Genomic DNA, 16,474 nt, shown 5'->3' on the forward strand with positions numbered 1-16,474 from the left:
AAAGACACCTCTGGGGGCTGGAGAGATGGCTCAGAGGTTAAGAGCACTGACTGCTCTTCCAGAGGTCCTGAGTTCAATTCCCAGCAACCACATGGTGGCTCACAACCATCTGTAATGAGATCTGGTGCCCTCTTCTGGCCTGCAGAGATACATGCAGGCAGAACATTGTATACACAATAAATAAATCTTTTAAAAAGGAAAAAAAAAAAAGACACCTCTGATCTTCATATATGCATGCACAAGCGCACGCGCACGCACAACACACACACACACACACACACACACACACACACACACACACACACACTTAAAAATAAAATAAATAGCCTGCCAAAGGGCCAGGCAGTGGAGCCTTTAATCCCAGCACTCGTGAGGCAGAGGCAGGAAGATGTCTGAGTTCAAGGCCAGCCTGGACTACAAAGTGAGTTCCAAGACAGCCAGGAAAAGACAGCCAGGACTGTTACACAGAGAAACCCTGTCTCAAAAAAACAAAACAAAACAAACAAAAAGAGACAAAAGGCTGATGGTTCAACGGGATGGTTCAACAATTAGAAGCAAACAATACTCTTGCAGAAGACCTGGGTTTGGCTCCTAGAACCCACAGAGGTCTCCACAATCATCTGTAACTCCAGGTCCAGGAAGCTCTGTCTCTTGTCTCTGAAGGCAACTGCATGTACAAATTAGTGCTTGCCCCCCCCCACACACACACACTTAAAAATAAAATAAATAGCCAGGCAGTGGTGGTGCACGCCTTTAATCCCAGCACTTGAGAGGCAGAGGCAGGTGGATCTCTGAATTCAAGGCCAGCCTGGTCTACAGAGTGAATTCCAAGACAGCCAGAGCTGCATAAGTAAACCCTGTCAAAAAAAAATTAATAAATAAATAAAAATATAGAGATCTTTGAGGAGAAGAGAGAGAAAAAACGCAAGTGATGAGTTAAGAGTACAAAGGCCAGGTGGGAGTCACCAAGTGGACTCATCTATTTATTGGGTACCTTCGATACAAGTTTCATGTATTCCAGGCTGGTTTGGAACTCTTATGTAGTTGAAGATAACCTCAGACTTCTCATCCTCCTCCCCCAAACTCTCAGATACAGGAATGCACCACATATCTGATTACAAACAGTGCTGGCGATGGAGTCCAGGGGCTCCGGAATGCTAGGCAGGCACTCTACCAACGGAGCTGCATCTCCAACTAACTTCCATTTTCAATCATCTGAAACAACTCATCCTGCTTTCTCTGGTCTGTTCCGTGTCCAATTCCAACCAACCCTGCCCCGAGCTAGAACCAAGAGTCTGTGTCTCCTTCCCACTCCTGCTTCACAGCTGATGTTAGAACTGGATTAAATTAGGGAAGCATTCTAGCGCGGGGCATGATAGCACCCTGAGGCCCCAGCACTTGGGAGGCAGAAGCAGGAGAAATCTGCAAGTCTGAGGCCAGCCTGGACTACCACAGAGTTCTAGGGCAGCCAGTCAGACAGGGCTACGATAGTGAGATCTTATTTCAAACAAGAAGGACAGAAGGAAAGAAGGAAAGAACCAGACTAATTTTTTGTTTGTTTTTGTTTTTTTGTTTGTTTGTTTTGTTTTTCGAGACAGGGTTTTTCTGTGTAGCTTTGGAGCCTCTCCTGGAACTTGATTTGTAGACCAGGCTGGCCTCGAATTCAGAGATCCGCTTGCCTCTGCCTCCCAAGTGCTGGGATTAAAGGCAAGCACCACCACCACCACGGCCAGAACCAGACTAATTTAAAGCCTCAGTATTGATTCCTGGTGTGCCTGTTTGCCACCTCCTCACTGTCAATACCTCAAGTCCATGGAACTCTATTGCCTGGCACACAGTTACCTACAGCAGCAGTCTTCCAGTGTGCACCACCTTCCAGCAGCTAATGCTCACACCCTTGCCAGTCATCTATACACCCAGCAGGGGAGATCACAGTCTTACAGAGAGCTGAAACTCCTAAACTTTCAGACAGCTCTCCAAGATCTCATGATAACCAGTACCACGGGCAAACAAGCTCCCATGATCCTGCACCATGATTTGATGCTATTTTCTAAGCCCCTATCCCTCACACCCAGCTCCCAGTACCCTTTTGGGGCAACAACATAGCATAACTGTTTTTCTAATGTCTTAAGACCTCATTCCACAGGGTATCCCTTCTTATTCTGAGTGTCTTATGTATACCTCCACAACAGTACATCACACAATAACTGTACTGTACATTAAGGTAACTTTTATGTTTTATTCTATAGGGTTTTTTGTGTATTTTAATGTGTTATGTGCATGTGTACCACATATGTGCCTGGTGCCTAGAGAAGTCAGAAGAGGGCACCAGATCCCCTGGAACTGGAGATACTGATGGTTGTGAGCCACCATGTGGTTGCTGGGAACTGAACCCATGTCCTCTCCGAGAACAAGTGCTTTTAACTGCTGAGCCATCTCTCCAGCCCCCATATTGTACATTTTAGGTTCCTATCTCTATCCCCAACTCAACCCCCAAATTTATGGAGTGAACCATGTGAGGCAGGGGTTAGGAGGAATTGGTGAGGGAACATTAGTGCACACCAGTCAATCAGTCCCAAAAAGACCAGAACACATCATGAAGGCACTCATACAAAACACCATACAGGAAACAAGGTGCATCAGAGAGGTCAATGGTAGCAGGATATTTATACAGATGTTGTGATCAATCTATGGCCAATTGTTTTTTGGTTTGTTTTTTTTTTTTTTTAGATTTATTTATTCATTTAGGTATGCAGTGATCTGCCTGCATGTATGTCTGCAGGCCAGAAGGCGGCATTAGATCTCATTATAGATGTTGTGAGCCACTATGTGGGTGCTGGGAATTGAACTCAGGATCTCTGGAAGAACAGTCAGTGCTCTTAACCTCTGAGCCATCTCTCCAGCCCCAACCAATTGTTTTTAATCCCAGCACTCGGGAGGCAGAGGCAGGTGGATCTTTGTGAGTTCAAGACCAGCCTGGTCTACAGTTTGAGGCCAGCCTGGTCTACAGAGGAGATCCAGGATAGGCACCAAAACTACACAGAAACCCTGTCTTGAAAAAATATAAAAAGAATAAAAAAATAAAAAATCCAAGGTCGCCTAGCGACCAGCACTCGAGAGGGAGAGGCAGGCGGATCTCTGTGAGTTCAAGACTAGCCTGGTCTACAGAGTGAGTTCCAGGACAGTCAAGGCTACACAGAGAAACTGTCTTGAAAAAAAATTTTTAAATTTTAAAAAAATCCAAGGTCATATATGCTGCACTTGGGAAGAAGACTCAACTCTTCTAAAACCTTGACCACACTCTGAGTCCCAGGCAGTCATCTCTTAGAAGTAGGTCAGAAAAGTTTAGAAGACAGAAAAGGGGGAGAAAAGGTACAAATCATTTCAAAGCAATTTCATCACCACTACTGAAAAGCAGTTTAAAATGCCTGCCCTACTTACAGCATTGCCTTGGTACATAAAAACAACACGTGAGTAGCTATAGCATGAACATAATGTAAACAATGATGTTGTGGAATGCAAGTTCAAGAGGCTGAACTTAGTCACAGCTCTGCTCTGTGGAGCAAAGAACTCACTGTAAAACACTACATAAATAACACACAGCAATGCAGTTAAACAACCCTTTCAAATATGCAGAAAAAATAAAAGAATTCAAGGTGACCTATGAGAGAGGAACCTAGTCTGGTTAAACCAGTTTTATTCTTCTAGACTGTATTCACAAATATTTTCATTTTGTTAAAATATGAAACTCTGATTTAACCCAATTTCTAAACTTACAGTGAAGACATGACTGTTTTAATTCTGAAATGTATCCTTTGACAGTCAATAATACACGTCTTATTTTTTTTAACCAAATCAACATCACCTGCAATATCTGTGATTATAAGTTTCTACTAATGGTAACAGTACAAAGGCAAAAAAAAAAAAAAAAAAAAAAACCTTGGAAATATGTCTGTTGAGAAATGCACACTTAACCCAGTATTAAAGAAACTGGATTACAGCTAGGCAAGTTGGTACACAACTTAATTCCCAGAACTCACAGCAGAGGCAGGTAGATCTCTGTGAGTTGGAGGTCAGCCAGGGCTACACAGTGAGACTCAAAAAAGAAAGAAAAAGATAAAGAAAAAAAATTTTTAAGGAGATTTTGTTCTAGCTTCTAATGAGAAAAAAATAACCAGTTATTGTACTGCCATTGTGATCAGGCCAACTAATTTGTTGACAATAACTTCATACAAATCCTACACTGGTGATTTTAATTTTTCATGTTTTAGTGTTCTATTGACCTTGAAAATTTTTTCTTCTGTTCCTTCCACAAAGGTTATATGTGATCCTTTTATGATCACTAAAAGAGTTACACCATCTCAAGAACTGAACAAAATAAAAAGACACCTTCTAGATTATACAGTATCTTTGGCCAGTCTGTATAGTTTATTGGTTTGAAAAAAAATTAGTAAAAACTCAAATCTGTAAAGGCCCCTAAACCACAAACTATTTAGGGATCGTAAGAAGAAAAAAAAGAAAACATTTTCTGGAAGTAAAGGACTACTGAAAAAACACTGATTGTGTCTCTTTAGAATAAAAGAAAAATGGGGGCATACTTTCAAAAACGACAAAAAAACCAATGTTTCCAAGGCGATCTCCTGATATTTCCTGAAACTGCTCAGGACTTTTCTGATTCAAGATTACACTCCTGGTGTAGTTGAGGAAAACCTAGTTAGCTGACACGAAATGAACAATTCTGACTTAACAAGTAAAGTATCAAAATCCACAAAATTCTTTCTTTCCTACCTGACCCTTTACCCACCCATGTGCATGCTCCATCCCTGGAGAATTTTAGTGACTAAATAAACATGAGGAGACCATGACCAAAAGTGGAGCAAGGACCTCTTCCCACCAACCTGGTGACAGATGACTACTTTCATAATACTGCAGGGGAAGTTTACATGAAGTAGTGGAAGAAATTAAACCAGCAGGGGTCTTGAAAAAAAGGCCTTCAGTTTGTAAAAAGACAGGGAAAAGTCAACCAACCGAGTCACAGGAAATTCCTTGTGCCCTAACTGCCACAATCCTATACAGCACAACCCAAGTTTAAGGGGGAGGGGAGTTAAAATAAAATAGAAAACCAGTCGTCATTAGTAGTCTGTTAAAATTACTACAATTTAACTGGAATCTGTTAAACTATTAAGGATATACACTTTGTCAAATATCAAGAAATCTGCAACTCTCTCTCAAAAACAAAGGTATCTTTGATCAACTTACACAATGAAATGGCCACATGTGCATGGGATTTCCAATACTTCCTTTTAAAACAGCCATTAAACATTATAACTTTATCCAAAATTGTTTTTAAATCCCTGAAGACACAGGCACACAAAATATACCATCATCTAAATCTTGCCCCTCTTTCTTGAATACCCGTTTAAAAAGACTGAACACCTTCAAGATGCTCTCCTTGTCTTCAGACCCTAAAAGAAAAGCAAGTGGAGTTCCGAATGAAGAAACAAGAAAAGAGAATAAAGGAGAATAAAAGAAGAGACCCTCTCCGGGGTCTTGCATTTCTCTAACCCTGGAGAATCTTAGTGATTGAGTAAACATACTGAGGAGTGGAGCAAGGGCTTCTTACAATACAACCAACCTGATGATGAATGACTACTTCCACAATATTTCATTATTCTCGAAAATGCCATCTCCATTGCCTTCCCAATCCCAAAAGCCCGACACCACTAGCGCAAATCGTCCCCGGCCAAAGCGCCAAAGAGTTGCCAAGTAATCCTTTCAAGGTGCCCCCCCACCCCACGCCCCAGCCTCCTCACCTCGTCAGCGCTCAGCTCCTCCATCGCTTTCCTCTTAATGGTGAAAGGCGTTAGGGACGAGATCCTCAGTTCTTGAGACCCGGGCGGGAGCAAAGGAGAGTGGAAGGTATCTATCGGACTGTCTGGTCCCCGGTGGGGGAGGTTTCAGAATTGCATAGTCAGAGGTTAAAAACTAAGAACACGAGGCACTGAATCGCCTTGGCTTCGGTCCCTCGGATCGCCCCAGCCTCCTCCAGCTGCAAGAGCCCCGAGCCGCCTCCTCCGGCCACGGCCTCTGCTACGGGGTCCTCTCCAGGCGCCACTGACTCCCCTCAGCTTCCCAGGATACCCAGAGCGGGCGGCGCGGTCTTCAGCTCGGCTCGTGCCCGCTGCGCGCCGTGTCTTCGTGGCGGTGACGCGGCAGCTGCGTTTTTCTCCCGCAGACCCTGCTCCGGGTCCCACCCCTGGCCCCTGGCGGGAACGGCTCCTCTGCACACTGGATGCCCCCGAGGCGCGGCGACCCTACAGCAGCCCAGGCAGAGCCCAGCACCGTACCGGGAAGCCCCTCCCCTCTAAAAGCAGGCCAGGCTCGCCCCGCCTCCACGCAAGAACCCTGGTAGGGGGGAGGGGAGGGATGGGACTGGCTAGGCTCTCGCTGTAAGCGTAAATCCTCCTACCCCTCCAACCCTACGCTTACCCCCTCGCCCCACCAAGTATTATTCATCAAAACAACAGGGCGGCCATCTTTGAAAGGGATCACGTGACCCTCGCTGGGGAGGCGGGGCTTCTGGCTCCCGAACGCGGCAGCCAATAAGCAACGGGAGTCGCGCCGCCGATTTCCTCTTCGCCTGCATCCTGTCCCCGCCCCCTGCCCCACCCCCTCTCCCCAAGCGGCGCCAGGCGGGGGGAGGGGTGAGAGGGGCTGCCGGGCTAAGAAGAGAGGGAGGCGGGGCGGGGCGTTACCATGGAGACCGCGCGGAGGCGAGGGGCGCGGTGGGCGGAGCTCAGGTAGGCTAGATGATGAGGGCAGGATGCGCCAATCCAAAAATGGGCCTGCCAGGGGCGCTTGGCGGCCCCTAGGGTTCCTGCGGTGCTGGTTTGTTCCCAGGTGGCTCTTGCTGTCTGGTGACGTGGGAATCCTGCCACCCGCACCTCCAGGATGCTGCAAGCTGGCCATAGAAACTAGGAGAAGAGAAGAATCGGAAAAAGGTTTGCTCTCTGCGGGAAGCATTTAGCACCATGCTCCAAATGCCTTGTTGCACTCTTCCCCTCCTCCAGGAAAGCCCATGGAAGAAAACTAACAGGAACTTCCATTAATTTTATTTTACCTTGTTCTTTTAGAGAGGCGCTCTTCTTTGTGCTCCAGAGTATTGATAAATACTGAGAGTATTGATAATTTTTGATAAAAATCTGAACGTGTCAGTGAATGAGAGACTCAAATAATTGAGAAATGTGTTGAACGACTAGTTAAGGAAGCCCAAGGGTACAGGCAGCTCAGCTGGACAAAAATTTCTTTACAATATATAAGTCTAAATTGAGCAAAGTAACAGTACCATGAAAGTCCAGAATTTGCCACAAAGTATGTGTTGTCCGGTGTACAAAAGCCATAATCTTGTTAACTGTTCTTTAGACAGGATCTTGCTATGTATCTCACACTGCCTCCGATTTGAAATCCCCCTGCCTGAACCAACGTTGGGGTGTGCACCACCATCACAGACTATCAAACTGTAGCATTGGTTTATTTATGTTTATTTATTTGAAACAGGGTCTCACTGGCCTGGAACTGGATATGTAAATCTGGCTGGCCTGGAACTCAGAGATCTGCCTGCCTCAGTCTCCTGAATTTTAGGATTAGAGTGTATAGCTACTTTTAGCTGAACTATAATCTTAAACATTCCACTCTACTTTAGAAGAGTTACATTTGATCTTAGCCAAAAGGCCGAGAAGTGACTAAAATAGTTACAATTTGTTTGCTACATGCTAAAAATGGGAACATGACTACTAGATATGCAAAGAATCTGTGAGTAAAATTAAACTGCTGCAGGCTTTTCAGGAAGGCATTCTACTTTTCAGGAAAGGAATTTTATGTAAGTTATTTTGGACCCCCAGTTACACTGATGTTAATTACATTGTCTTTTTGAAAATATCATAATTGCCATGTAACTTCAGATTAAATCACACATTTAAAGTATACAATGGCTTTAGGAGAGTTATAGTTGCTTAACATGATTGCTGTCTAATTCCAGAACATTTTAATCACCCAAGAAAGGAACCCTGCAACACACTAAATGTCCCTCCTCATCCTACCATTACCTCCTAGAACTAAATCTGCCTTCTGTCTCCATGGATTTACCTATTCTGCACATATTACAACAAATAAATATTCTTCTTGTGTCTTTTCGCCTTTTTTCACTTTCTCTTGCCTTTTTCTCTCTCTTCCATCCTCCCTTCCTTCTTCCTTTTTCTTAATAAATCTTTATTTTTTTAGATTTCCTTTATGTGTATAAGTGTTTTGCCTGCATGTATGTATGTGCACCTGTATACAGTGCTTGAGGAAGCCAGCAGGAACTGGAGTTACAGATGCCACACACAGGTCCTGGGAACTGAACCCAGGTCTTCTGTAAGCAACAAATGCTCTTAAACCACTGAGCCTTCTGTCTTTCTTTCCTTTGTTCTTTCTGTGTAGCCCAGATTGAGACTCCTAGTCCTGAACTCTCTTCAGCACCTGCCTACCAGTGTGCACCACTGCAACCAGCTGACTTATCTGGTCCCCATGATTCTTGTGTCTTGCAGTACACAACAATGTTTCATTTCTTTAATGTCAAACAATATTCCTAGCCAGGTGTGGTGGCACACACCTTTAGTTCCAGCACTTGGGAGGCAGAGGCAGGTGAATCTCTGAGTTCAAGGCCAGTCTGGTCTACATAGTGAGTTCCAGGACAGCTAGGGCTATATAGAGATAATCTGTATCAAACAACAACCAAAAAAAAAAAAACAAAACAAAACAAAAAAAAAAAAAAAAAACGAGTTTTCAGTTCATGGGCACTTGGACCTATTGCTTTTAGGCTTATGACAAAGAAGTGTAGTACAGAAGGGCCAGGATTCCAATAAACCATTTAATTTTTTATTATAGTCTTGTTTATATATTTTGAGTGTGGGTGGGTGGGCAGGAGGATGCACAAATGCCACCAAAAGCTCACAGGTTAAAGGCTTGGTTGTAGCATGGATCTTAAAGGTACTTACTAAAAAAATCAAACCTGAGGCCAGTTATTGGGGTGAATGCTGGAAAATCAGAGAAGCAGAACAAGCCACAGCTACCTCACCTCACCAGTTCCTCAGCTGGTCCTATTTCCTCAGACTGGAAGCCTCTGAGTCCTCATCCAGAAAGAATCTCACCTGAACTGCTGCTAGAAGCCTGAAAGCTTAACCAGCCAAATGCTTCTAGTTTCTGGTCCTCACACCTTATATATCTTTCTGCTTTCTGCCATCACTCCCTGGGATTAAAGGCTCACTTCTTGGGATTATAGGCGTGTGTCACCATGCCTGGCTGTATCCTTGAACACATGGATTTCTGCCTCTGGAATGCTAGGATTAAAGGCATATGCTACCACTGCCTATCCTCTATGTTTAATATTGTGGCTGTCCTGTTCTCTGACCCCAGATAAGTTTATTAGTGTGAACAATATTTTGGGGAACACAATACCACCTCACCTGGTCCGCAGGTAGGCACTTTGTGGGAGGTCTTTAGATCATTATAGGTGTGCCCTTGAATGAATTCCTAGTCCCTTCCTTCCCCTGTGTCCTGGGAATGAAGTGCACAGTTTAGCTCACCACCCCTTCATCATGATGTCCTGCCTTGCCATGGGCCCAAAAACAGCAGGACCAATCAATCACAGATAGAACCTCCAAAACTGTAAGCCAAATGGATCTTTTCTCCTGCAGGATGATTATCCCAGGTAGAATTGCTATAGTGACAGGCAGCTGTCTAATACCAGCTGCCTAATTCCAGCCTCCACTTAACTAAATCTAAGCTCACGCTCAGGACCTATAAGGTCCTCTGAGTTTTAGCTACCTGTCTCTCTTGCCTTCTCTTCAATCCTACACTGTCTCCTGCAGTACTTAACTCCACTGCCTTTCATGGTTCAGAAAGATAAACATTTTCCCTCCTTGAGGCCTGACACTGGTGTCTCCTTTGTCTGCAAGACTCTTCTCCTGGCCCTTGCCTGGTTTATTCTTTATTAGTTTTTAGGTTTTAGATTAAAGTAGTTCCCTCATTCATGCATTCATTCATTTACCAAAAGTATATGTGTGTGTTCCTGTATGTGTAGGTGCACATCTATGTACGTGTGTGCGTGTGTGTGGAGGCCAGAGGGTAATCTTGGACGTCATCTCAGGAAAACATCCACCTCCTTTGAAACGGTCTCTTGCTGGCCCAGAACTCACCAGTTAGGTTAGACTGCTAGCCAGTGAGCCCTGGGATCCTCCTGTCTCCACCTTCCCAGATGTGTGCTTACAAGCACATGCCTCCATGCCTGGCATTTTTATGGGATCTGGTGGTTGAACTCAAGCTACATTCATTCTTTCAAAGTCACACAACAACTTATAGAAATCAGTTCTTTCCTTCCACTCTGTGGGGTTCGGGGACTGCACTCAGGTCGACAGGCTTGCTGGCAGGGACCTTTACCTGCTGAGCTGTCCGCCAGAGGAGCCCATCTTTTCCTTTGCACGGGGTTGGGGATAGGCCGCTGAGCCACTTCCCTAGGAAAGAAAAAGAAAGAAAAAAAAAAAAAAACTTCCTCTGGATACTGCTCATGCTTCTCTGAAACCTTTTTGGACATGTAACTAGCATGTATTCTAGCTCTGTTTTTTCCCCTTGTCTGTCTGTATGTCACAGGCAAGTTCATGACTAGTATGCCTTAATTGACCAGCTCACCTCTGTGTCCTGTACAGGGCTTTGCCCATAATGCTGTATGATGAGCATGATGAATGGTTCCCAAGTAGAAGAATGGATCAGGGCTTGAGTCAGCAGCACTGGCTTATTTCCTGGGTTTAGCAACCACACGTGCCTATCATTAAGGATAGCCAGCCACACAGTCCTGTGGAGATCAAGCTGCAGCCAAGTGTGGTAGTTTGAATGTAATTGGCCCCCATAATCTCATAGGGAGTGGCACTCTTAGGAGGTTGGTGCTTTTTTGTTTGTTTGATTTTTGTTATTTTGAGACAGGTTTCTCCGTGTTGTTTTGGTACCTGTTCTGAATCTCGCTTTGTAGACCAGGCTGGCCTCGAACTCACAGAGATCTGCCTGGCTCTGCCTCTGGAGTGCTGGGATTAAAGGCGTGTGCCACCACAGCCCAATGAGAGGGGCTTCTTTTAGAGTGGGTATGACCTTGTTGGAGGAAGTGTGTCACTGTGGGGGTGGGCTTTGAGATTTCCCATTCTCAGGACACCCCGTGTGTCAGTCAACCTCCTGTTGCCTGCAAGATGTAGCACTGTCAGCTCCCAGCACCACATCGCCTGCACACCACCATGTCCCCATTATGATGATAATGGACTGAACCTCTGAAACTGTAAGCGAGCCCCCGCCCCCAGTTAAATGCTTTCCTTTATAAGAATTGCCCTGGTCATGGTGTCTCTTCACAGCAATAAAAACCTAAGTAAGACATCTATGTTACGTGGTATTTTGTTTGTGTTCTGACAAATAAAGCTTGTCTGGAGATCTGAGGGCAGTGCTAGCCACTAGTTAACCATAGAGGCCTGGCCGTGGTGGCTCACGCCTTTAATCCTAACACTCCAGAGGCAGAGAGAAGAAGTGATAAGGCAGGGTAGAGACAGGATCTCAGCCTTTTCAGTGGGAAGATCCAGAAAGGTAAGAAGTCACTGATGGCTGCTTCTCTGATTTTTCAGGTTATTACCCCAATATTTGACTCCTGGTTTTTATTGATGAGACTAATTAGGTTCACACTTCACTCTGAGCCTTGAACTCCATCGCAGGTGTTGCCTATAAAGATGGCCAGACATGATGTAGTATTGCCCAAAGGCTTGAACTCCATCGCAGGTGTTGCCTATAAAGATGGTCAGGCCGGGCGGTGGTGGCGCACGCCTTTAATCCCAGCACTCGGGAGGCAGAGCCAGGCGGATCTCTGTGAGTTCGAGGCCAGCCTGGTCTACCAAGTGAGTTCCAGGAAAAGGTGCAAAGCTACACAGAGAAACCCTGTCTCGAAAAACCAAAAAAAAAAAAAAAAAAAAAAAAAAGATGGTCAGGCCGGGCGGTGGTGGCGCACGCCTTTAATCCCAGCACTCGGGAGGCAGAGCCAGGCGGATCTCTGTGAGTTCGAGGCCAGCCTGGACTACCAAGTGAGTTCCAGGAAAGGCGCAAAGCTACACAGAGAAACCCTGTCTCGAAAAAAAAAAAAGATGGTCAGACATGATGTGGTATTGCCCAGTCTTCCTCATTCTTCAGGCCCGCTGCTTAATTTTTCCACAAGAAAGTTAAAAATCTAGAAAGAGGAGCTGAAGAGATGGCTCAGTGGTTTGGAACCATTTGTTACCCTTGAAGAGGACCAGGGTTCAATTCCCAATAACCACACATGGTGACTCGCAACTAATCAAGGCTCCAGTTCCAAGGGATCTGGTAGTGCCTTCTTCTGACCTCCACCGGCAGCCAACACGCATGTGGTTCACATACATACATATAGGTATTCTCATTAGTGTACAAGATATGATTCTTCCCAATCTCACTTTGGGGACAGGGAGATGGGCTCAGTGGGTAAAAACGCTAGCCTTACAAGCCAAACAACCTGAGTCCAATCCTTAGAACCCATGTAAAAAGTCCAGTGTGGTGGCACTCATCTGTCACCCTGCACTCCGGCGATGAGATGGGGTGCAGAGACAGGAGAATGGGTCAGGGCTCAAGGGCCAGCTAGTCTGGAGTATGATGTGTGGCATCCAGAGAAACAAGAAAGACCCTGCCTCAATAAGGTGGAAGATGAGAACTGACTCCTGAAAGTTATCCTCTGAGCTACACATGCAAGACACACATGTGTCCACACACATAAATAAATACATTTGTAAAGAAATACTTTTATTTTATTTCTCCCTCAAACCTTGATCTTGTTTCCCTGTGTTCTCTTGCTCTTCTCCTCCCCAGCCCCTTTCTTTTTTGAGACAGGGTCTCATGTAACCCAACCTGGCCTCGAACTCTCTGCCTGAGACCAGTCTTGAACTCATGATCCTGGTGCTTCCATCTCTCGGGTGCTGAGAGTATAGGCTTGCAGCATTATGCCTGGCTTGCTTTGCTCTCTTTTGTCACAGCCTTCCTAGGAGACTTCTCTATACTTGACAGTTAAGTCCGGACGGTGCATAAAACTCCACTCCTTACTTCTCTTCCGAGTCTGTTCCTCAACCACGGGGGCAGACATTTTTTCCCCCTGTCAGCTAATTTCAGCAAAGACAGGCCAACCAGAACCTCCATTCCTACAGACAAGGGGGCCTGTATGACAGAGTACCAGAGCATCAGTGTCAGAGAGAAAAGGCAAGTGGCATCTAGTCTGTCATTCTCCATTCCTATTTCCAAAGTCAATATATATAGGAGGCTGACACACACATACAACACACAGACAGACAGACAGACAGACACACACACACACACACACACACACACACACACACACATTAAATGTATAAAAAGGGGTTGGAAGGCATAGCTTCTAACAGACAAACACAGGCAAATACTCTAAGGAAAATCTACCCAGCAATTTTCCTTACAGCCATATTCTCCCATTTCAAAACACAGGAATTTATTTTGTTTGTTATGTTTTTGTTTTTTGAGACAGGGTTTCTTTGTGTAGCCCTGGCTGTCCTGGAACTTGTTCTATAGACCAGGCTAGCCTCAAACTGCCTCTGCCTCCTGAGTGCTGGGATTAAAGGCGTGCACCACCACCACCTGGATGGGAATTAATTTTTATAATCCCTTGAAAATGGGAACATTTTTACCTTGCTTTTATTTTATAGCCAAAAGAGCTAATTCTATCTCTTGCGCCAAAATTCTTCCATTAACATATTATGCTAAAAATTTCACATCAGAGTGTTCTGTCAGTGGGGTCAACCCGGCTTCAGTTATGTGGCTAGAACAGAGTAAGGAAAAGCTAAATCATGCCGGGGGACACGCAGTGGCCCCTCTGACAGAGTGCAGGTCTCCATCCTGACTGACAACACCCAGTCCACTGGCTCCACTGACTCCAGTGTCACCATCACCAGCTCTCTATCTCCTTACAAATAAGGACTTCACAGAGCCATGAGAGAAATCTCTATCTCCTTCCACAAAAAAAGTTTTCCTGTAACTTAAGATGTTTTTACAGGACTGGAGAGATGGCTCAGCGGTTAAGAGCACTAGTTGCTCTTCCAGAGGACTTGGGTTCAATTCCCAGCACCCACATGGCACCTCACAACTGTCTATAACTCCAAGATCTGACACCCTCACACAGACATACATGCAGGCAAAACACCAATGCACATAAAAATAAAATAAATATTAAAAAGTATTTTAAAAAATAAAATGTTTTCCATTTATTTTGTGTGGGTGTGGGTGTGTGCATGCCATAGCATGTGTGTGGAGGTCAGGGAACTACTTTCTGGCATCAGTGCTTTCCTTACATACTGTAGGTTCTGAGCATCAAACTCAGGTTGTGAGATGGGATGACAAGCACATTTACCCACTGAGCCATGCCCCTGGCCCCTTTCCTATGACTTTGTAACCTATGATTCTTAGTTTGTTGTTCTTATTTTGCAGTGATGAGACTCAAGCCCAAGGCCTCCCAAATGCTTGGCAAACACTTTACCGTTGAGTTACAGCCTAGCAGCGCAAGGGATTTTTATCAATATTTATTTAGTTACAGTCTCACATTGCCCAGACCGTTCTCAGACTCCCAATTTAGTCAAGGATGAACTTGAACTCCTGATCCTCCTGCCTCTACCTCTGGGATCACAGGTGTGTACCACTATGTTTATTAGTGGGGATGTCTTTTCTTTTTAACAGTCTCACTTTGTAGCCTTGGCTGGTCTGGAACTCACTAAATAGCTGAAGATGACCTTGAATTTCTGACCTTCCCCCCGCCAAGTGCTGGATTATATTCTGATTAATGGTAATATTCGAATCAATATATGCATCAACCAATTTGACCTTGGTGTCACCATGGTGTGTTGTGATTATATCAGCTCATCAATGACAATATTGTATATAAATTAACCACACACTCTTTTATTACTTAAATTATGAGATAGTTTTAAGAATTTATTCATTGTGCCTATTCATAATAAATTATTACTTTGGTGTGACCTAAAAAATTTCCTTTTCAGTATCAGAATAATATATATTGAATTCATCATTCTTTTTATGGCTCTTCTTTCATATTCTAGGGACTTAATAATGATTCATGGTGAACCTCTACAAATAAATGCAGAATTGAATTCAACCTAAGCAATTCTGATAAACTAGGTTCACGAGGCTGGGGAATGTAGCTGAGTTGGCAGAGTCCTTGTCTTTCACACAATTCCAGGCCACACAAAGGAGGCTAGGTAGTGCAGGTCTGTAGTTCCAGTACTCAAGAGGCAGAGGAAGGAGGATCAAGGAACTCTGACTACATTGCAAGTTCAAGGGCAGCCTATGCTATTCTGAAACCTTGTCTCAGAAACAAAAAAATAAAAACAAAACAAACAAGGCTGGAAAGATTGCTCAGTAGTTAAGAACATGCTCACATCTTTAATTCCAGCACTCTGGAGGCAGAGGTAGGTGGATCTCTGTGAGTTTGAGGTCAGCCTGGTCTACAGAGTGAGTTCCAGGACAGGCTCCAAAACTACACAGAGAAACCCTGTCTCAGAAAAAAAATAAATAAATAAAACAAACAAAAACAAAAACAACAACATGTACTGCTCTTGCAGAGGACCCAAATTCTCTTCCATCATCCATGTCTGATGGTTCCTAACTCCCCTTCAGGGGATCTGACACTCTCTTCTGACCTCCATGGGTACTCACATGTGGCTCTCTCACATGCACTTGCACACACGTGCATGAGAGTTTGTGGACACATACACAAAAACGAAAATGAAAATTTGTAGTTATTATGGGTATGAGTGCTTTGTCTGCATGTATGTCTGTGCACAACATTCATGCCTGGTGTTTGAGGAGGCCAGAAGAACTCGTAAGACCTGAAACTGGAATTACAGGTGGTTGTGAGTCACCATACGGGTATTGAAAATTGAACCCAGGTCCTCTGGAACAGCAGACAGTGTTCTTAACTACTGAGCCATCTCTCCAGTCCATGAAAATACCTAGTTTTAAAAAAAAATAAAAGTAAGCCAGGCATGATGGTGCAAACTTTTAATCCAGCCTGGTCTACTGAACAAGTTCCAGGACAGCCAGGGCTACACAGAGAAACCCTGTCTCAAAATACACAAAAAACGAAATCTATACACCTCCCTGTTTCTATCCGCACCCTGCCTTTTTCCTTTCTCCCTTTGCAGACTGAAGTGTAGCTAAGTGGTGCGCATGTGTCTGTTATACATGAGGTCTTGGGTTTGATTTACATCCATGCAGACTTAATAGACACACACACACACACACACACACACACACACACACACACACACACACACACACAAAGAGGAAATACCTCTAATGTAGAAAA

General features: G+C 44.5%; 1 protein-coding gene across 2 annotated transcripts in view; it reads right to left on the minus strand.

The window, feature by feature from the left end:
- The window catches only part of Ube4b (ubiquitination factor E4B), a 126,003-nt gene extending 119,447 nt beyond the window's left edge, over positions 1-6,556 (minus strand). The window contains exon 1 of one of the 2 annotated variants that reach the window (XM_052718752.1): positions 5,814-6,556. In XM_052718752.1, coding sequence (XP_052574712.1) covers positions 5,814-5,837 — 24 coding nt within the window. In that variant the 5' untranslated portion in view covers positions 5,838-6,556. The remainder of the gene's footprint in view (positions 1-5,813) is intronic. The other variant, XM_052718753.1, reaches the window with a different exon arrangement.
- Positions 6,557-16,474: the final 9,918 nt, after the last annotated feature.

Source organism: Peromyscus californicus, unplaced genomic scaffold (assembly GCF_007827085.1).
Source record: "Peromyscus californicus insignis strain IS unplaced genomic scaffold, ASM782708v3 Scaffold_5__1_contigs__length_169319896, whole genome shotgun sequence".
NCBI classification, from domain to species: domain Eukaryota; kingdom Metazoa; phylum Chordata; class Mammalia; order Rodentia; family Cricetidae; genus Peromyscus; species Peromyscus californicus.